Source organism: Suricata suricatta, chromosome 14 (genome assembly GCF_006229205.1).
Source record: "Suricata suricatta isolate VVHF042 chromosome 14, meerkat_22Aug2017_6uvM2_HiC, whole genome shotgun sequence".
Lineage (NCBI taxonomy): Eukaryota > Metazoa > Chordata > Mammalia > Carnivora > Herpestidae > Suricata > Suricata suricatta.
The window spans coordinates 58,317,945-58,340,908 of NC_043713.1; the positions used below are offsets into that span (position 1 = coordinate 58,317,945).

General features: G+C 41.8%; 1 protein-coding gene across 1 annotated transcript in view; it reads right to left on the bottom strand.

Annotated features, from left to right (window-relative positions):
• Positions 1 to 1,517: 1,517 nt before the first annotated feature.
• The window catches only part of PIEZO2 (piezo type mechanosensitive ion channel component 2), a 444,879-nt gene continuing 423,432 nt past the window's right edge, over positions 1,518 to 22,964 (bottom strand). Inside the window, exons 47-55 of the mRNA XM_029922540.1 lie at positions 19,495 to 19,653; positions 17,658 to 17,805; positions 12,509 to 12,697; positions 12,087 to 12,179; positions 10,099 to 10,271; positions 8,174 to 8,302; positions 6,886 to 6,965; positions 3,926 to 4,109; positions 1,518 to 3,062 (exon numbers count right to left, since the gene is read on the bottom strand). Of these exons, the coding sequence (XP_029778400.1) occupies positions 2,810 to 3,062; positions 3,926 to 4,109; positions 6,886 to 6,965; positions 8,174 to 8,302; positions 10,099 to 10,271; positions 12,087 to 12,179; positions 12,509 to 12,697; positions 17,658 to 17,805; positions 19,495 to 19,653 (1,408 nt within the window). The 3' untranslated portion in view covers positions 1,518 to 2,809. The remainder of the gene's footprint in view (positions 3,063 to 3,925; positions 4,110 to 6,885; positions 6,966 to 8,173; positions 8,303 to 10,098; positions 10,272 to 12,086; positions 12,180 to 12,508; positions 12,698 to 17,657; positions 17,806 to 19,494; positions 19,654 to 22,964) is intronic.

The following is a 22,964-nucleotide window of genomic DNA, read 5'->3' on the forward strand; positions in this document are numbered from 1 at the left end:
GGGCCCCTAGGGTCGAGGGTCTGGCTCACCCTGCCAGGCTCCCTGCTTCATTGGGACAGGGGCCGGATTAGGGTGAGGGGAACCTAGAACAGGTGGTGGAGGATGAATGCTGAGTATTATGTCTGGCTTACAATCCAGCTGCGGCAGCAGGGGCCGGATCTCCTGTCTTACTCTTCCCTTGTAAGGAAATAAGACCTCACAATCTTCTTTTAAGAAGCCAATGGGTCTGAGTGGCCCAAGGATAGACAGTGATGGATACTGCAATCTCCATGAATGCCCTCTGCACGCCCACATGCTTATGCCCATGGGTCAAGGTTGTGCTCCTCCTTAAGGGGAGTAGGCTCCCGCCATATCAAAGGTGAAGCCAACACAGAAGTGGCTGTGGTGATGACTTGCTGGTGCCAGTATCCAGATGCCACGCCCTTGCCTGGGACACGGCAGAACCACTCCAGATCTCAAGTGCCCTGTAGGGTTGGGTGATGTTCTGTTGCAGCTGCGTGATAAGGCAGTATGTCCCTTCCTTGCTGACCAGTGTAACTCCCAAGAACACTGCCCCAAATGTTCTTGGTCCAGGCTGTTCCTTTCAGGGGCTCTTTCCAGAGAACTCAATCTAAGGGGGCAGGACACTTTCACAAAACACATCCACTGGGCCAGTGCTTGGAATGTGGCTGGTTATAGTACGACGATCCCTTCATGTTGTCAGATATGTGGGGATGAGAGGGAAAGTGACTTGCTGGCCCAGGGGTTCCCTGCCCAGTGGTGGCCTGGCCAGACCTGGCAGACCTCCTCATTATCTGCCATTTCCACTCTAGTACATGCCTTCCCAGAGGAAGTGCTTCCCTTCTACATTTCTTTTTTTCTATCTTTTATATTTCCTTCTATATTTCTCCCTCTGACACACAGGAAGCTTCTTCTTGAACCCTGCAAATTGCTCTCTTGAGGAACATTACCATTCTGGTATACTTTGACTTTCCACTTTTCTTCTTTGGAAGATTTCCTACTTCTCCTTTTTCCTAAATGTGTCTTAACTTGCTCTCTGGAAATTCCCTTGAGCTGACATTTTTTCAAAGAAAGAATTCACAACCAGAAATATGTGCAAAGATTCTTCCTGTTGCTGGGAAATCAGAGTGTGGTCCACAGAGTTCCCCGAAGGGGTGTGAGTTTATTGCTGCAATGACTGAAGGAGCTGATTTCCACAGGGTGGTACTTACACTGGCTTTCACGTTTGAAGAATAAATGTGCACTAATTCTCTAGAAGACACTGAATGAACTCTATTATTTTTAAAGCTCAATATTCACTTAACAGTTTCCTCTTTGGAAATTAATTTGTTACCAGTTGTTTCCTGCTTATAAGAATAATATAAAACCATTATTCTCATGGAAAAGGCAAAATAATAAAACCAAAAAGAAGTAGATTCTTCTCTCAGTTGATTTTTTAACTCCTTGTACATAGTATTGAAAATAGTAATTTTTTTCTACTTCATGCAAAAGAGGCAGAATGAAGACTATTCTTGAAATGGCTTTGCAAGGTGTGCTTTATTTTAAGTCAGTCCTGAACCCAAACTACATAGGGTCATTATTTGACATACTCTAGTCCATTCAATGATTCCTCAGAAACTGTTATTTTAATATGGAATGAAAACTACATTTCAATCATAAATTTTCATGCTACATTGTTATTTAATGAAGAGGTTGTATTACCAATAATAATAATTTAAGAAAAGGCCATTGTTTTTCATTTCCCCAAGCTCAATATACATATTTCTGTCATAATTATGAACTTAAAAAACCCGTCTCAGATGTAAAAATGTGAATTGGAATATGTAAACTCTTTGATATACCTGAAAAACAGGAAGGAAAATGTCACATACTGGAAAAAACCATTGCCTTAAATCATCGAAATGGGAAAACGCATGTTGAGGGATGGGGAGAAAGGTAGAAGAGTACTCATGGCCTCAGTTAGTAAGAGTTCCAGAGTCAGTGCTCCACAGCCAGCAGGCTGCCGTTTTTACCCTTCTACCTGGAGCCTGTGTCTGACGAGGAGCAGAGCTCTGAGGCATAACAGCCACCACCCCTGAAGCAAGTCACTAGCTGTGCCTCAACAAAACCAGTGTCCACATTTTTGTTTTGCTGCTTTTTTTTTCTTTTTTCCTGAGAAGTCACTGGTGTTTAATGGAAAGATTTTATTTACTAGTCTTCAGTTAAGATAAGGCAGTAAGTGTCACTAATGTTAACTTTTTGCTTAGAATGAGGCTTGTTCTTCCACTGGTATCTTCATGGGTCTTTGGCTCCCTCTCTTGTTTCCCCCCAGAAATCTCTTCAGGAGTTTCAGGCTCTATTGCTGTTGCATATTTTTGGGGTGTGCTGAGGCCCATCTGTTCTTCCGACAGCAGCTTCCCCGTTGGGGACAGGGTGCAGTGTACTGAATTATAGCATCTCTTTAAGAAGTGTGTGGGGCCCTGCACAGAAAAGCACGGGCACCTTTCCTTCTTCCCTCTTCTCTCCTGTTTCTCTGAGGGAGGAGACCCATAAATGATTCCTTTGCATAGTCAATCAGAATGCAATACACCGTTGACTAAATCATAAAACAAATAGCCCTGATTTTGGAGATATGGAATTACAAATAATGTTTTCAACAGTGCCTTCATCTGCAAGGTAGCTTAGACTGCAAAAGGAAGTCAGCTCCTTTTGACCACCTGTCAGAAGAGAAACCATTTCCATCCAACTAGAAATGCTTAGCTCTTATGAGAATATTGTGCTTTTTTTAAATTCAAATGTTAACTTGATTTGCAGTCTGTGTCTTAAAGCATCAATTTGTTTTTTCTCTAGTCCATTTGATCATGGTTTCTGGTGAGCGGTACAGGAATATTAATTTGGCATAGAGATCTTCTTCGAGTTCCAGTTCCCCTGTCTCTCGAACTAAAAAAATATCTGTGCACAACTTCAGAATTCGATCCACATTTGGAAGCTCTTCAAACATGATGGAGTGAGAAATCCCACTGAAGAATTCACGGACAAACTTCCCAATCACAAGGACAACTGAAGCATATAATCCCATGATACTGAAAAAAAAAAAAGTAGAAATTATATCTATCAGCTCAATACAGTTAATAGAACACATCTACAAGGAAAAAATAACAAAAATTCTCTAAATCTTTTCCCTTTGGCGAAAGCATTTACTCTGCTTATTAAAAAGGTAATTCATGTTCCTTGTTTAAACACACTTTCTTTATACATTACAGAGCTGTAAGACATGAAAAATGAAACTTTCAAAAAAATCTCAATTCTAGAAACAACCAGTGTTAATAGTTTCATGTATGAATTTCAGGTGGTTTTAATGCAAATATTATATAAAGAAACCACATAATATATTTGGTAGACATGCAATTGTACTATACATACTTTTCTGCACCCAGCTGTTTATTTTTATATTATAATTCTGCATAGATACTGGTTCATATCTTGTAGAGGATGTATGTGTCCTAGAATTTAAGCATCAGAACACGGTGAGATTACCACCATTAGCATCAGACCATTTTGGACATTGGACCATGTCTAAAATTGCGATGCTTGACTGAGCCCTTATCTGCTAAGGTCAGAAGGCAATCTACACAGAAGAGAAATAACCCTACACCAACTTCTAAGTTTAAACACTGGGTTACATCAAACATAACAGGAAGAGGTAGAGCAAGAAACTGGAAATATGACTTCTAGTCCTGTCCTTCATGGTGTTATTCACATCAGGCATTTTGACTTCTTTGGGACTCTGGTTCTTCATTTTTTAAAGTGAAGGTCCAATGATCTATGGATTTTAACATTACAGCTGTTAAGTTCAAGAATTCTAGGATGATACAAAGCTTCCTATCACCTTTATATGAAACAGAAGTAGACTCTTATAACTGCTAACTGTGAAATGAGTCCTTACCCGTAGCCAGCCAGGAACCCCAGACTGGGTGGGCTGACTTTGTCGTTGAACACCACCAGTTCTAAGGCCTGAGCATGCTGATTGTATATTCTGTTTCCAGTCAGGTTGAGAACCCACCACTCACTGTTAGATTTAGTTGTATTGTCTCTGGACAAAATGATGGTGATATTCATGAAATTATTTTCTGAAAGAAGAGAAAAACAAAATCAAGTTAGCATAAACATATTAAAGATTTAATGCATGTAAACTATTCTAAGATGGCAGAACCTGGTTACTATTCACAGTATATGGGGCCAGGATATGTAGGACACAGGGACATGTTAACAGTGTGAGCAGAGAAAGAAAAGTGGACCACAGCTGTGCATAAGGTTTTTTCTTGTCACTAAAGAGGTCACTCACTGTTGCTAAGTGAGCATGGCAGCCACATCACAGGGAGAGAGGGAAGACCCATCACCTGAGTATCTTTCTTTGCTGATAATTCCAAGAAACTAGTTAAATGTTTAAAAACCCAAATCACCTACTTTTTATTGACTTGACTAATTCAATCACATTACTAGTATTTATTGGGTGTCTTCTAGGAGGAAGGCCCTCTGTTAGGTGATCAGGGGTTACAGAGTTGAATACAGTATGATTTCATATCTCCATGGGAACAGGCCATGTACATGAGCACAACTTATGGGCATGTGGCAACCACTTTTGGACCTGTGTTGACAAAGAGGTCAATTATAATTGGTAGGATCCATGAAGTCTTCCCAGATGAAATGACTTCCGAGTTGAATTTTGCTGAGAACATCAGTTAAGTGGAGATGGAGGAGGAGAGGAGGCTATTTCTGGAGGGATCGATGAAGGTCAGTAAAGTTCTGAAAACCCATGATGTGTGGTTAAAGATTGCTTTTGTTGGAGCATAGGATGAATATAAAAGAACAGTAAAAGGGCCAACAAAAAGCCTGTAGTTCTCTGTGCAGGTCTTTCTAAGAAAATACCATCACTGCCAATGATAATAGGGCCTCCGCTGAGAATCATGGTGGTGGACTATAAACTCTGTGAGGGCGGGGTCTGTGTCTGCATTATTTCCTGCTAAATTCCTGGATCAAAGGAATCTAGGGACAGTGCCTGGCAGTATAAGTCTATATGATGGATGGATTGATGAATGGATGGAGAGTGAGGCAGGAGACTCAGGAAGATAAAGAAATCCTTCTTCAAGAAGAATGTGAACTGCTCAGAATGCTCAGGAACAAAAAGAACCGTGGTTCTGAAGTCTAGAGAGTTCTGAGGGGGGCATCTGGCCCAGGGTTGGATCTAGTTTGTCCACATACTGGTTGTATAACCTCTGCTGAGTAATTCACACCCTGGGCCTTGGTTTTCTCCTTTGCAAACTGGTTTCCCTCTTCATAAACTGGTGATAACCACCAACCTCTGCTAAACTGGCCTTATGGTAAAGATCAGAGAGAATTCAGTAAACTTCATCAGAGATGCTGTTGTATTGGCAGGACCTGAGAACACTAAGACCACGTGGTGTGGGGAAGAGGGACTTCATAGGCTGGACCTCAAATCACTCATAGCCAACAAGTCTGTGTTCTGGGAGAACAGAACATGTAGATAGGGGTGGAGAAAAAGGGTGGGGAGGGTCTGGGATCTGGGCACAGGGCAGGACTGACCTTGGAGGGAGGGGCCTCATCTTCCTAAGGCTGAAAGGAAGTGTGGGGACTGGTGAAAGTTCAAAACCCACTGCCAGGGAGAGGGAGGCAGCTGAAGGAGGGCCCCGGCAGGCTTATGGGATCATCTGCTGAGATGCAGCAGCTGTGGAGGGCCCACTGAAGGACAGAATCATTCATGGGGAGTGACTGTTGAGCAATCTGTGTTCTTGGACTAAGCATTTCTAGAACTATTTGGACTGACAGGGAAATAACCAAAGTTGTCAATACATTTCACAACTACCGTATAAGACAAATGCATTATTGACTGATGAGGAAGAAACGCATTAGAGATGTGGGGGCCTGCTCATGCTCCTCTTTTGAACCTGTATCCTGCCTCTACTTCTGGTGAGTTCTATGGGGGCTTCTACCTGTTTACTTACATCTCCATCTTTCCAGCTAAAATGAACCATGCAGAGCTTCATCTCCAGTGCCTGGCACACTGCCCGGTGACTATGAGCAACTCATGCTGGCAAAGGAATGAACGTGACTTGGATATATACTACATTGTCCTACTTTTACCATACATACACATCTGTTCTGGTCCAGGCAACTGATGAAGTCAAACTGCTTAATAATTAATGCTTAAGAATTCCGTATCATCAACTTACTACCATCACTGTTGTTGGGGGTAAATATAGTCCCTAGAGACTACATTGATACCAAACCACCCTTGGTTTAGCACATTTCCTACTACCTTTTTATTGTTCTTAATGTGGGGAACTTCATATTTAAATTTTTTATATTTTAAAATTTATTTTTGAAAGACAGAGACAGTGCCAGCAGGTGAGGGTCAGAGAGAGGGAATCTGAAGCAGGCTCCAGGCTCTGAGCTAGCTGTCAGCACAGAGCCCAATGCGGGGCTTGAACTCACAAACCATGAGATCATGACCTGAGCCCAAGCCAGACGCTTAACTGACTGAGCCACCCAGGCGCTCCAAGAACTTCATATTTAATACTGCATGAGGCCATTTTTTGCCCAAGATATGGAGGTTAATAGAAACAAATAAACAGACTAAGGCTCTAAGCATGGATTTAAGCCAATCAGGTTCTATATTGATGAAACAATGAAGAATATAGCTCCTGATGACTGGTGATTCCTTCTGGCTATTGAACGCAGCTGGGAGTCTCATTAGCTCATTAGCTATGTCTCACAGAGACAGAAAACTGGAAAGCAGCTCGAGAAAGGTTGAATATGCAAACTGTAGAAGTTGAACAAGAGAAGGGTTAAAAAATTTTTTCTGAAACAATTCCTTCTTATCCTTACCAGACAAAAGTTGCTTTATAGGTTTTGAATTCGAATCACTGGGTGCTTTCACATAATATGGGTAGATCTTTTCTATAGTCCTGTATGTTAAAAAAAAAAAAAAGGAGGGGAAGGGTAATTAAGTTTTAGTTGTTTTACCCACATAAAATAGATTTTTTTGTTGCTACTTTGACCTCACATTAAACAGATAATGGTGAATCTTTGTATATTTATACAATGTGATGTCATCGCAATTTATGGGTTCCATTATAATTAGAATTCTCTGAAGCTAAACAAATTTACCTGTTTCTATTCGAGTACTCACGTAAACTCTGTACATGAGCTAGTTTATGGCTTGAAAACTGCTACAGAGGTTTTCCATGTCTGTGACTGTTTCTGAAGCAAGAAGCTGTCTTTCTTGCTAAGATCTAGGTCTGTACTCTCTCTCTACAGATATATATTATACCTATAATCCAGTGGATGGCATGAATCTATCAAGTGACAAGACTGAGGCTTGAGGTGAGAACTGGTGACCTCGACCTAACCCTCCCTCTGCTGAGGACAAGCTGAGTGACCTGAGTAGGTCACTCTGTCTTTCTAGGCCTGTTCTCTCATGGGGAAATAATGGGGGAGGATCTGAGAGTCTTTGAGTTTCCTTCAACTTTAGTGAACTAAAGGCTGTCTTAGGCTGTCTTAGGGAACGCATCTGAGGACTGATCATGGAGGCTCTTATATTCAATGCTTTAAAGTGGGGCCAAGGCAGACTGGAGGTCAGAACTAGGCATTGGCCGGTGGGCATCTGGAATACTTCATTTAGTTGTTTTGCACCAATAGCATTTTCCCCCCTCCTGCTACTTTTAGATATTAGAATCTAGACATCACAGCTTAGATCTGTTTGAAGTGGAGAACTTATATGGCAGGAGAATATATTAAGATGTAGATCCTCACCGCCTAAATTTCCTTTTACCCCTTATCTTCCCCTCATCTCCCATCCATTCAATGACCCCAGGCCAGGAGTAATACTAGAAGAGGGGTCTCCCAGGGCCTTTCTCTGGCTTTTGGTGATTATGGTCAGATAAGAGCAAAGTTTGCTACCCCGGGACAAGAGCATTACTCCCAGGGCTAGGTGGATAGAGCAGCAGGGGAGGAAAACAGAGTTGTCTCAATGCAACACAATGAGGCCTCCCAGGAGAGACACACTTCAGTTACTGAAGAAAGTTGCATTTCTGGTATACATGAGTTTGCAGACTGAGATTTTGTATCAGATATATCCATCCATTAAAGCTAATTAACAGGAGTGATCACTTACACTGGTGTTCTTGAACTTTCTGTGTTGTTGCCGGCTATCATTTTAGCTATGTGCTCTCGTGTAATATTTTTAAGAGGAAAAGAAAGCTTATCAGTTGCGATTTCTGCCTTTGCACCCAGACTCATGTTTCTGTGAAGAAAAATAAAAAGGCGCAATGTCAGTGATTATTTGGAAGCCTGGAAGATAAGTTCAAAAATTCACTTGACTCATTTTATTAATCTCACCAAGTCTTCCTTGGGTCCAACTGTCAACCCCAAATTTTTCTGTCCACCTCACCTTTATGTCCAGCTTCTTAGACAACCAAGTTAGTAAAGCCCAGGGAGGCCACAAACACTTTTAAAACAGATGGCAGGTGAGGGGGCAGAGTCTGCTGACTAGAAGAGAAACCATCTTGATGCTCTGATAATGCATTTCTGAAACACTTTTTTATTAATCCAGTGAGGTTATTCTCCATGGTGACTAATAGAATCCATGGTTTTAAAAGAATGCTCCATTGAAAGTTGATCTTTAATGTTGTTATTATTATTATTTTTTTTGGTAGCTCTTCAAAGAAAAGGCTAGAAAGTGAATTTTTGGCAGTACAGAATTTCATGTGAGGAATTTGGGATGTTCTAAAGGAGAAAATAGATGAAAGAAGGAGTTCTTTCAATTCTGAACAGCACCCTTTCAGATATTTCTTTACTGTTTCCTTGTAAATTCACTTTAGATCGGAGAAGGCTTATTCTGTACCTATCATGATTCTTTCTTAATTTTATCCTAGAAGCCAGGAACCATGAACCCACATGAACCTATCACTTGACTGCCCAAACAAGCTGGCATAGAATCCTGAATCACAAGACTATGATAAAAATAAACAAATAAGCAAACACTAAGCCAGTCAACTTGTATATTATGTTGAGGTTCCCTGACTGCTTCACTGGGCTTCTGAATGCAAGAACTTTTCTTACACATGCTCATGAATGAATAAGGAAGATGTGGTGTGTGTGCATGTGTGTGTAATATTACTCAGCTATAAAAAAGAATGAAATCTTGTCATTGCAAAGACATGGATGGAGCTAGAGAGTATTATGTTAAGCAAAATAAGTCTATCAGAGAAATAAAAATACTATATGATTTCACTCATGTAGAATTTAAGAAACAAAACAAGTGAGCAAAGGGGGAAAAAGAGAGAGAGAGGAAAACCAAGAAATGGACTCAACTACAGAGAACAAACTGATGGTTACCAGAGGGGAGGCGGGTGGGGGGATGGGTGAACAAGTGATGGGGATCGAGGAGGGCACTTGTGAGGAGCACCGGGTGACGTATGGAAGTGATGAGTCACTGTGTTGTACACCGGAAGCTAATATCACACTGCATGTTAACTCACTGGAATTTAACAAATGAACTAGTAAATAGTGGCCACGGGCTTAGGTCAGGTGAGAAGGACTCTCTCTCAGTTTTCCCTCCTGGGACCCCCCAGGCTGCTCTCACACCTCCTATTTGGAGAGAAGATCTGCCAGGGCTTCCCTATATTGGGGAGATTTGAGTTCAGGTTCTCAAGGCTGCCAATTCTTAATTACTAAGACCAAACGACAACCTTTCAGGGAAATCTTACAATCATCCAGACCATTTCATTTTATAAATCATGACTCTTTTTCTTTTTGCTTTACCTCTCTCTCTCATTCACAGAACTCACTGCCAGCCTGTCTTGAAAGACTGAAGTGAGTAGCAAAATGGAAAAGGAGTTCCTATTTTTGCCAGTGATTCCTAGGCAAACTATTATTTAATAAACACAGATGTTAGCTCTAGCATCAAATGAATGTTCTCAAAGTGTAATGTCAACTAAAACCCACATCAATCAACTTTTCTTTCCTTCTCTCCTCCCACCCCCACCCCGAGTTCAGATGGGGGGAAGGGGAAATTATGCATGGAAATACAGTAACTACCTCTGAATACTCCATGAAAAAACAACAGAGAAGCTACTATTGGGGTCCATGAGTTCGCTTATCATTTTCTGCTTACTGGGAGGGCTGATGGTCCACAAAGAATTTGAGTTTCCTTCCAGTTCTGCTACTGTTATGTCTTCTTTTTCATAATTTTCCAGAAATTGCATAGCACCCTGTATGCGCACAAATACACATGCATAAATAGATCATATACATGGTGATGTACCAATAAAAAAAAACCTCTTTATTTATTTATTTATTTATTTATTTATTTATTTTTGAGAGAGAGACATAATGTGAGCAGGGGAGGGACAGAGAGAGGGAGACATAGACTATGACGCAGGCTCCAGGCTCTGAGCTGTCAGCACAGAGCCTGATGCAGGGCTCGAACCCATGAACCAAGAGATCGTGAGGTGAGCTAAAGTTAGAAACTCAAAGGACTGAGCCACCCATGTGCCCCTGTAATGATGTGCAAATAAAGTGATTATTCTTCCTTGTAACTGGCTGCATAAAGGGGAATTCTTCCTAAGGAAGGGCAATTTTTTATAGTGGACGGCCTTCGTGCTCTATTGCATGATCCAGATTCCCTTCCCTCAGGGATGGGCAGCCCGAGTCCCATGGAGCAATCTTCAGGGGTGATGTTGCCACACCAGTACAGCTACGGGATCATCCCGATTCATCAATAAGGAAAAGGCAAATGGTTTGGGGTCATTTTTTCTCGCCACTAAGAAGGAAATGTATCAACTATTGGGGTGTTCCCTCTCACGAGACAGTCAAGTTTATTTATTTTTAAATGTTTTATTTATTTTTGAGACAGAAAGAGACAGAGCATGAGTGGGGAGGGGCAGAGAGAGAGGGAGACACAGAATCTGAAGCAGCCTCCAGGCTCTGAGCTGTCAGCACAGAGCCCAATGCGGGGCTTGAACCCACAAATGTGAGACCATGACCTGAGCCTAAATCGGAGGCTTAATCAACTGAGCCACCCAGGCTCCCTGAGACAGTCAAATTTAATCCATCCACAATATCCTGGTCCTATCTTCACAGCTGCACATCCCTCAAGATTAGTTTTGGCAGTGTGCATTAGAGGCTGACAATTTTATAAAGGAGGTTAAGTATCTGTTGGCCCAATCATTTTCTTTAGATACAAAGTATTATTTGTAATGCAAATTTTAATTATGAAAAATTGATTTATCATATGATTCAAAGTTTGTAATGTAGAAAAGAGAATACATGAGCCACAGCTTTGCCACCAGAGCAACACTGCTGTTCTATAGGGTAGGAAATGTAGATTTTATTTTTTCAATTTAAGAAATAACAGTATGTATCGTTTTTCATTTAGCTTTCATCTTGAGAATGTTCATGCCATGCGGAGTCTCTGGAGCGATTATCTTGTATTATGAAAGATGCTGCCTGGACAACATCAGACACAGAGCGGCGGGTAAATAAAGTGAAATGGAAAGTGGCCGCCCCCTCTCCCACGCCGACCGCCCTGGGGAAGCCAGTGCCTGTCAAATTCACTTGATACATTTGCCATAATTTATTCAACCAGTCCCTACTTATTAAGCCCTCAGTGGCTTCCAGCTTTTACTAATGCAGAGAATGCCAGCACTAGCCAGTGTCTGCATAGAGCTTTCCCAACATTTTGAATTATTCCCTTAACACAAATTCTGATTAGACCTACCTGTCAAAGGGATCTATATCTACAATTAAAAAAAACCTTAAAAATATAAAAGAGGACTATATCTGTTGAGCTTACATTAAAATGTCCTGAATTAAAATTATGTTTATTGACACATATCCAATGATATGGACATATGTCTCAGAGTATTGAAGTGGCCAGGGGCCAGGGATCTGCTGCGAACCACTGGTAATCCCCGAAAAGTCCTTCCCACCACCACAGGCCATGGCAGAACAGCAAATGAAATGACAAGCAGTAAGCTCACCTAGAGAAAGGTCTTCACAGAGATCTAGTACATGCATTTACTTACAGTGTCCCTAGAAAAAGCTTTCATAAATTTATTAAACTTGGGCTGATCCATAACTTTCAACTGGCTTTGCTGGGCACTCATTGTGAAAATAGGCTGGAAAACAAAGAAACACAGTGCTGTTAACACTCCAAAGGCCTGCCTCTACATCCTGGGTTAAAAGAACAGTATTTACGCAGTGTATCACCCACTGGGTACCCAATGGCAACTGGCCTCAGAGATCTCTTTTTGAAGTGATTACCCAACCCGAACGCAACTATTCTTTCACTGTCTTCGGTGCCTTATCTCATATATCATGTATTTGCTGACCAGCTGAAATGTAGGGAGGAGTCTGGACCGCAAAAGCTAACTACACATCTTGCCACTACTGCTCAAGGAAAGCACTGGCAGGTGAGTGAGCCCTGGGGGAGGTGCACGGAGGTTACCTGGTACCCTCCCAGGGTAATTGTGACCGAGACGTCCAGGGGCTGGTTGATGACCCCTGCCACAGATTTGATCAAGGACATGAAGAGAAGGGGAAACCAGACAATGCAGATGAGCAGAACGATGATCATGCCTCCCATGCCATACTTCACCACTTTCTTCTTCTTCTGCCCCCGGGGCTGTGGGTATCTCTGCAACAGAGGAGTCACATCAGGCTCAGGCTTCTGGCCAAGCGAAGCAGGCGGGTCCAGGTGGGAGAGGAAGGGTATGTGCTCTTGCCACAGGACCTGAGTCCTGATTCTGCTCTTCTCGCTCTGAGGTGGGGAGAGCAACCCTGTCCCCACTCTATGAAGTTAGGTAGTGATGTGAAGCTGTAATGAGCACCCAGCACATCCCCACATTGGTACCAAGAGGGACCAATGGGACCTGAGAGACTTTCTCCTTAAAACGGTGTTGGTTTTGGCTGGTTGATGAACCCATGGACTGATGGATCAAATACTGGTGGACAGAGCCTCTGGTTTTAAGAGACCATGTGGGAGAAAGACATTTTACTTCAAATTCATGAATAGTCAAAAGCTGTGCCTATCCACCACCTGCTCTTGGTGAGTGGAAAAATTTTTTCACTTCATTCATGACATGGTCAGAAGGCAGTGTGGTTCAAGTCCTGCAATAATATCTATCTGATCAGAAGAGCCCTGTCTCTGGGCCACCGGGACTCCTCGAAGGCCCTCAGCGGGTGCTGTGCTGAGTGGCAGGAGCTGGGGGGGCAGGGGGTGGGAGGTGTGTGCATCACGAGAGGGACTTGCTCTCTCGTACAAAGCAGCGCATTTGGTGGGGACAGAATCACTTCCATCAGCTTTCTTAAGGACCCACCAAGCACTGGCACTAAGCAAGGCCTAAGGAGCCAGCTTTGCTATCTGGAATCAAAAGGGCTTTAGGTCTGCATGTGTAATCCTTGCTTAAATGTTGCCTTCCAGGGTTACCCCTGAAATTGGGCTATACACATAATGTGGGGGTTGCCCCCACTCCCCATTCTGGCTGTGAGATTTATTGTGGGGGGCACATTCCCTCGGGGGGGCATTCATTTCACTAGAGTTCAAGTAAGGAAAACTCATCCACATTCTGCCTGCAGGCTGTGAGCTCTTGTGACAAATGCAGAGAGAGGTCTGGGAGCCAGCATTGCTACAAGGGCTGACGGGCCCTGGTTCTCTTTGATTGTGAGGTCAGGCCTGGAAATACAGGGCAGGGGCGGAACAGGGGCCAGTATGGGCAGTATTAGAGACTCCACACTCGGGAGATAGTGCCTCTAAGTGGCTGTGCTCCGAGTTAGGGCATGATATTCAGATACAACACTGCGTTTTGATATCTTTGCACTGGAATTTGATATCATGGATTATAATTTTCTATCGCGAAAGAAAAATGACAGTATTTGAAGATTTCAGATATATTGTCACACGCACACAGATTTGCTTTCTGCTCTCCAGGAGGCAAGTTTAGACAAGGGGCCTCTCATCCTAATGCAGGAGCACTCAGGCATTACGTAGTGAAGTGTTTTGTCCATTACAGACTTCTCTCTGCCAAGAACAGCTTGGGTCTGTTCTGCCTGCAGTGGAGACATGTCAGTTCCTCTCCTGGAGACCAGCCTTGGAGGCACAACGCTAAAGGCCTCAGAACTTCCCCATCCATTCTCCCCCTCTTCCTGCTCAGCCCTCCATGCACTTCCTAGGGCAGGGCAGGGCCAAGACCTTTGGACCTCTCTCTAACTCGAAGGCTGTGTTCCCCTTCACATTCCAAAGGGACTGTCACCTTCCTGTCCTGCACTGCCCATGACCCCCCTTTCTTGGGTAAGCCAATGCTCTTCTGAGTCTCTGGGTGTGCAGGCCCTGTCAGGCTACATTTTCAGTCAGCTTCCTCAAGTGTTTTGGGACGTGGCTGCCTGGAAATCCTTGTAAACTAGGACTGGGAGCAAGTGGCCTGCATTTGTGTTGTGCTCACAGGCCAGCACTCTGCCTTTTAGGAAATTGTTCTGGCTTCACAAAGTGTGTTCATAAAGGCCCTGGGGCACAGCACATTCGACTTGGAAGACTCCCCAAGAAAAGTTACTTTTATTTCAAAAAAATGTTTAATGTGTTTTAATTTACTTTTGAGAGACAGAGAGAGACAGCGCGAGCAGGGGAGGGTCAGAGAGAGAGGGAGACACAGAATCCGAAGCAGGCTCCAGGCTCTGAGCTAGCTGTCAGCACAGAGCCTGAGGAGGGGCTCAAACCCACAAACTGTGAGGTCATGACCTGGGCTGAAGTCAGGTGCTCAACTGACTGAGCTGCTCAGATGCCCTGAAAAGTTACATTTAAAGGCAGCTTACTCTTCTGCTTCATACTGGACAAGAGATTGTCACTGGTGCCATTTCTATCTCTGATGGAACAGAGTAGAAACTTGCGCCAGATTTGTTTGGAGTCCCCTAATACTTACATACTTCCCATACACCTAAGTTCCCTAGGAAATTGTACTACGTGTGATTTAAAAGGCTGTTATTCTGAAATAGCCAGTGACTGAGCCTAAGATAGAAGTATATATTTAAGTAGAAGTGATACATTCATATGAGGCTTTTTATTTCTTGAAGATAAAATAACAACAATAATTGTAAAACTCATGTTCTAGGGCACAGCAACCCTGTCCTTCACAAGGACAATGGGCAATGGCTGTGACTGACTCACTACAGTATTAAGAAGGTTGTCACCTGTGGGCTCAAAGACAGTGGAAAGCTTGAAAGAGCCCACAAATGGGGCAGACACAGCTGCTCCCATGAACGGCAGCCCTGTATCAATGTGGGAGTCATTGTGAGCTCTGATTCAGAAACTCCCGCTTGAGGACTCTCCTCCCATTCATCCAGAAGAAGTATCTCATGGTTTCCGGTGCCCAGTGGACAGGCTCTGGGTTTTAGGATGCCATCCTTCCCTCCTGCTGTCAACAGATAAGTTTGTCTACTTCGTGCAGAAGCCAGGCTGTGTGGTGTGCAGTTGGTTCCCTGCCCATGTTTCTCCAGCTTCCTGTAGGATGGCCACTCCTCTTCACCACTACTGATTTATTCACCCGCGCCTCTGATTCCCAAGGCCCCCACCAGACCTTTTTCCTTTGGCTCCAATACTAAGAATTTTTGTTTTCCTTTTTTCTACTGTTCTTTTCCTTAACATCTACAGAGGTTCAGATCCTCTCTACTCTGAAATTCTCTTCTCGACTTGCCTGCCTCTTGAACTGCTTCTCTCTCCAGTCTTCCTCTTGCCTGTGTTTGGTCCCTCTGGAGCAGCAGCCACAACAGGATGGCCCTGGGCAAGTCTGTCCAGTGGCTTCCAGCCCAAACTGCCAATCCGCAGAATTGTGAGCAAGGAAAATGGATGTTATTTTTTTTAAGTTTATTTATTTTGAGAGACAGAGCACAAGCAAGGGAGGGGCGGAGGGGGGGAGGAGGAAAACAGAGGATCCGAAGTGGGCTCTGTGCTGACAGCAGAGAGCGCAATGTGGGGCTCAAACCCATGAACCATGAGATCATGATCTGAGTCGAAGTCAGATGCTCAACCAAAGGAGCCACCCAAGTGTCCCGAAAATGGTTGTTATTTTTAAAATATTTTTTTTAATTTATTTTTGATACAGAGAGAGACAGAGCATGAGAGGGGGAGGGGCAGAGAGAGGAGGAGACACAGAACCGGAAGCAGGCTCCAGGCTCTGAGCTGGCTGTCAGCACAGAGCCCGATGCGGGGCTCGAACCCACGAACGTGAGATCTGACCTGAGCCGAAGTCGGAGGCTTAACCGACTGAGCCACCCAGGCGCCCCTATTTTTAAACCACTAAGTTTGATGTAGTTTAATAGCAGCAATAGACAACTGATATGATAAACTGCTGAATGAATAGATCTAGGACCTGCGCTTCCCAGCACAGAGGTTTCAGGATGTAAATCCTCTTCTGTGTGACAGTATGTACGTGGACACCTGTCGGTGGCAGCCACCTCCTGAGGAAGCCAGTCTGTGATGGGGTAGCTTCAATTGTTGGCAAGCTCTTCAGATGCCATTGAAACTTACTAGAGCTTTTGCCTACCTGTCTCAACTCTGTTATCTTGAGTCTTCTAAATAAATTCAAACTTTTCCTCTATTTTCCACTATTTCTAATAGTTAAAAGCGGTTATCATTTTTGCCTCCTTCCATTTACTTTTCTACTTCACACAGAACAATTCTTGGTTCTTCCTGCTTTTCTTCATTTGTCATGATTTCTACATGCTGTATCACCATTATTGTTACCTTCAAAGTTCCTTTGGTAGAATATCTGCCATATTCTGTCATTATATCAACTTTTCTGCTCCTTATAAATGGGGACAAATGATCAGATTTTAAGATTACTGCCAGGCCTGTCTCTTTTACTCTCACTAACCCCGTAAATACAGGAGCTGCAAGTCAGTGGGCCCTGTGACTATGAAGCTGAAATTCCAAGAAGCAGCAGCAGAATGTACTAGAAATTATATACACTAGAGGGAACTTTTCCAAGGAGAGTATTATCAAGAAGAAAAAAAACAGGACACTTTCTACCACCTCAGCTAATGCTTATTGAGTGCTTCCACTGCTGTTATGACTCCTGTTTCACATGTTAAACTTTTGAAAAACCCAATCAATAACAGTAATTCTAACCATATTTAAACTTTAATATTCAATCTAATAAAATAAGCAAATATTTGCACTTCGATTTCCTTTGCACAAAGAAGTTACACTGTCCCATTGCTCATCAAAGAATGAATCAGAGGGTAAACCTGAGTCCAAGCCACCTGACCCTACTTTTCTCCATCATACCACATTCTTTTCTGCTCCCAAATGAGCCATTTAAGAATTATGGGTCACACAGCAATATATCATTACTTCTTTTAAAAGTAACTACAATATACGCTGGCCAAAAGAAGAACACATCTGGATGCCATTGCTGACTAAGGCAGCAGTGAGTCCAAAATTCCCAAGTCCACTGGGGTGGAAACCAATGGGCATTCACAGGTCCTCACCGTTTTTGCCCGTTTCCATTTATTTGGCCACAAAATTTGCAGCGACTCACATTAATCTTATAACCAGCCTGGATGGAAGGGAAATGAAAAGGGGTAAGACATTTTTATTGGCTTACTTTTTCAGACTCCCGCCAACACTTCAGGATGAATATGTGAGCGTAGATGTCCTCCACACAGATCCAGCTGGAGAGGCTCAAGGTCGTGTCTGTCCACACCCAGTCCATCACAGCTCTCAGCTCAGTCAGAAAGGGAACAAGGCGGAACCTGCCAGAAAACACATATTGCTAGAGAGGCAGTTGTGGGGTGGCGCCTATCACCGTCCCAAACCTTGGAGCTCATGTAGTTCCTTATTGTTTTAGCCCTTATGACTTGGGGAAAATTCTCAAGGCGACCCTTATGGTAAAATGCAACTTGCAATACAACTGCTTAGCTTCCTACATCAATGTATGAATTAGTGTTTTCCATTCCTTTTTCTATTTTTTTCTTTTCGCTGATGGTCTTCACAAATTAGGATTCCCTTTTAAATAAGTTTGAAGGTGTCCTCTCCCATTTCTCTCATCAGAGTCCTGTAGTTTTCATTGTACAGATCTTGTCACTTCCTTGGTTAAATTTATTTCTAAGTATTTCATTGCTTTTGGTGCTATTATGAATGGATAGTTTTCTTTATTTTTTTCCTGATGTTTTGTTTTTAGCATAGGGAAGCACACTGATTTCTGCATGTTGATTTTATATCCTGCAACTTTACAATGAGCTCATTGATTTCTTCCAACAGTGTTTTTTGGTTGATTCTTTAGGATTTTCTATAGTCAAGGTAATATTTTCTGCAAGAATCATTTTACACATCATTTTACATTTTTAAACACGTATTTGTTTATGTTATGAGACCAATAGATGTTGGTACAGGATTATTGAATATTGGGGGTTTGCTGTTGAATGAGCTAGGAAAAGTTATACACCTGATACGTGAAAGATGAGGGGACATGAGAGATGCCAGAGGGAAAAGGACCTGGGCTTGGGGGCACACAGTAGATTTAGTAGATGACTCAGGTTAATAAGATTCTGGCTTATGTTCTTATATTTGGGAATGGGTTGGCTTGGGCTCCCCTCTGGTCTAGGAACTATTCCCTGTTTCTTGATTAACACAGTGCTTTCCCCAGCTGGAGAACCCATGTTCACCCCAGGGCCGTCAGAACAGCTTGGGTTACCACTCAGAAATTCTCCCCTAGGCCACTCAGCTCTGCCAAGTGAACACTAGTCCAACCCTTGGAAGAAATATCAGGGCAGACACAGAACAACACTAAGCGACTCACTGAACACACTCAATACCTCTTATGTGATTAAGTCACCTGTCGCCAGGTCTGGTATAACCAAGCAGCTGGCAGTGCCATGAGCGGCCTGACCTTCTATGTTGTGGTATAGTTTTCATTGGAACAGGGAGAAGATACTACCAATGAACTTCTTACACTGAAAACACAATATGCTTCGTCTGAGTAGCTGACTACCAGGAACAAGTAAGTCCTGTGGCATTCAGGTTGATGTTAGGTGGAATAAATGGTCTTCTTCAATACCCAAAGGTATTTTGAAATAGTACAAATGCCAAATTTCTGTTCCATTGTGCCTACATATATTAATACTTAAGGATCATGTATCCCTATTTTTCATCCTGAAATATTACCACAGTAATTATGCAGGATCCAGTAACAGAAAATTAACCCAGGTGGATAATTCTAGAACAATATGCTGACCAGGTATGTGGCAACTACCCCAAAAAGGTTATTCCAAGAGGTGTATCTGTCTTTTGCCAAACATAAGAGTTCCGTGATGATCTTATTGCCACATCAGCCTTTTTTTTTTTTTTTAAATTTTCCTGTATCTTCCCATGGAAACAAAATTCCTTTCTATTGCCAGCCTCCCCTCTGTGAGTGACTGTGACAACACAGTGTCCTTCCTTACCCTTGAAACAAGAAGAGGTTGACATAATTGTAGCTCTTGGTGAGAAAGTTTCCAAGGACTCGCGTTGGGTAGCCACAACGGATTTGGTAGGCAGATAACCCAAAGTAAACACATTTCACAAAGTACCAAAGCTGAGCAACCAGATTCTGGCTGAATTTCCTAAGGTGCAGAAACAGAAAAGTTAAATAATGGAATATTCTTCTGGTACGAGAGGATACCAGTTTAGGATTAAAAAAAAAAAAAGTCGAATTGCCCCTCTGGCACTTAGAGCCAATTCAGTCAATTGTAAGGAATTTTCTGTACATAGCAGATCACATCAAAGGCAAAAAGTAGGGTAAGAAAGTCTAATAATTAAAAAAAAAATTCTACAAATGGTGCCTCCAATGTATTAATGCGTAATGCAGTTGTTTAGGCCAGGAATAAACTAATTTATTTTTAAGTGCATTTGCTACTTAGCATTTACTCACAATGTGCAAGAAGCTGCTACTGTGATCCAAATGAAAGTTCATCAGAAAATGCATTTTTTTCACTTCAAAGTACCCACCATTTGGAAGATATAGGAGGAAGTATCCTGAGAAATGAACCCTCCCCCTTTTTGCTATTCGTCTCTTAACAACATTTCTACACCTTGATTTGGGTTCCAGTTGTATCTACAATTTATAGTGTCTGTTCCTCAAGCCAACATGCTCAAGACACCCATGTCTTCATTTGAAGATTTCCCCCTGCCTCTGAAAATCTAACATTCTTTTCTCTAATGATAACTTCAGCCATCGAAACGGTGGTCCCTTCTCCTGGTGAATAATTAATGAAGAGACCCATCGTGTTATATGGTGCAAAAATGCTGGCATAAGTTTGAGGGAACACTTGAAACTAAATTTCACACTAGAAAAAAATCTGGAGCATGTTTTCAAAGAATGATAAGCCATAGGACCATTTTTAACTTTGAATAAATGCAGAGTTCTGCAAGAGGCTTAAATATTTAGAACATTTTTTAAAGGAAATATAAAATAAGACTTTTGACTTGCCAAGATGTGGGTATTAGCTTCCCTGTGTTCAAAATTAAGAGCAATACTTAAAGCTTCCTACACATGCAGTGTACTCCTCTTTATGTTATGTTTCAGATTTGTCTTATTAACTTTTAATTTTGACATTGAAGAACACATGTGTTGTTTTTTTTTTTTTTTTAACTGAAAATAGCTATGTAGTTGACCAGATCTAAGAACCAGACAGGAATGCACGGGCCTGTGCATCTCAGGGGCCTATGGACCTCTATGTAGATCTCAACAATTAGAAATCTCAAAAGCATTGCATATAAGTGTCTTCCTTGTAGAGAAACCGGCTTTGGTATTTCAGGTCCTAATGTATTAAATATATTTGACCATCATCTAGCACTTGACAAGTTATGAATAAATATATCAGAACTTTACAGTCTGATTGGTATCTATTGGTGTAGAAGTAAAAAAGAATGATCTTTTAGCTTTCCAGGGAAATGTTATTAAATTTTACAAATAATTTATATGAAAACTGCATGAGGAAAAAATCTATATCTATAAACATTGTAATCAAAGATATACAACTGTGTTGTCTTCTATCCCCTATAAAAGAACCAACCAATGTTGTGATGAGCACTGGGTGTTGTATGTAAGTTTTGAAATCACCAAATTGTACATTTGAAACTAATATTACACTGTATGTTATGTTAACTAACTGGAATTTAAATTAAAAAACTGAAACAAAAACTCCCTTCCCTTCAACTTGAAGTGAATCAATTTGGAATAAGCAACAGTTAATCAGAAGTTCCTGATGTAATCCTGTTAAATCTAACAGGAACATTAATGTTGTCTCACAATGGAAGACCTTTTCTTTTGGTGGTCTCTCCATGTTTTATTATTAGCGGTTGGGGTCATGCCTTACTCATCTCTCTGCCCGCCCCAGCCCCAGCCACACAATACTTTGTAGAATATAGGCAACCACTGAAAATTTGTGGATTAAATAAATCATGTGCCTACACACAGAAAAAGTCATTTATGAGATTAATTATTCAAAATATTGGAGCTTCCTGATGCTCAATATTTTAACTGGTAGCTGTAATCTTTTTCTGTATAGTTTAAATTCCTAATATTCTTCTCTTATTCTTTTCCTGTTTTGAAAAGGATTTAAATAACATAACTATTAATGAATGTTCTGCACAATAATGAATTAAATTTTCAGTAACAATATCTGAAGGAGAAAAACTGAACTTGGGATGTTAACAAGTGATGGCAGTATGGCTTGAAATAACATGAAATTATATTGTCACTGACATGCTGGCAATGAAGACTCACCAATCCTAATATATCTTGAATTAAATATCCAAAAATAAAGATAGAGTAATCCATTGCACTATGAATGATGGTTAGGTGAGGTTCAAAAGTGAGACTGCATGAGACAGAAATGATCTCTGTGGCCATTTTTTTGGTAATGTATTTGTAATTGCCAAAGAACTATAAACAACCCCAATGTCCTTCAACTTTTGTATATTAAAACACTCTTTGGAACATTTACATGATAGAATACTACTGACCAACAAAAAAATAAGTACTAACACATGCAACAACATGGATGAATGTCAAATACATTATGCCGAGTGAAAAAAGCCAGCCTTAAAAGCCATAGGGTATGTGATCCATTTAAATGACATTCTGAGAAAGGCAAATTTGTATCCAGAAAATGGATACACCAGAAGCTAGAGGTGAGGGATAAGCCTCCATCTGCAAATGGCATAGGAGGTGTTTTGGGTGATGGAACTGTTCAATATGTTTTTAAGTTTTATTATTTAAAAAATTGAGATATTATTGGCATATAACATTATATGAGTCTTAGCTGTACAGCTGTGGCTATAGTTTTAGTGTTTATCATAGTGCCTCAATCTCTGGAAGCCCATCATGTGGTCCTTCCCATATGGGGATAGGTTCTGCTTTATTCACTGCATGCAAAGTGTCAAGCCTCTTTTCCCCTGGTCTACTGCCTTGGACAGAGCAGGTACTCAATAAATAAGAAATTGAATTGAATGTGCACTATTGTAAGTCCCAAAGAAGTTTTCATTAATTCAGTCATTATAACAAACATTCCAGCTCTATCTGGTTTGCAAGGTATTGTTGCTTAATCCCCAGAAGCTGTGAATGTATTACCTTTCATGACAAAGAAGGCTTTATAGTTGAGATTAAGTTAAGGACCTTGAAGTAGGGAGATAAACCTAGGTTAGCGATTAATGAGGTGGGCTGAATCTAATCAATGAGGCTTTAAAGGGAGAAATCTTTCTCAGCTGTGCTGAGAGGGAACCATGATGGTGGAGGAAGGGACAGGGTGATGTAATGAGAAAAGGACTCCACTCACTGATGATGGGTTTGAAGGCTGAGGCCGGGCCATAAGCCAAGGAAGGCTAGCACCTCAAAAACCTGGAAAAGCCAAGGAAAGAGATTCTCCCCTAG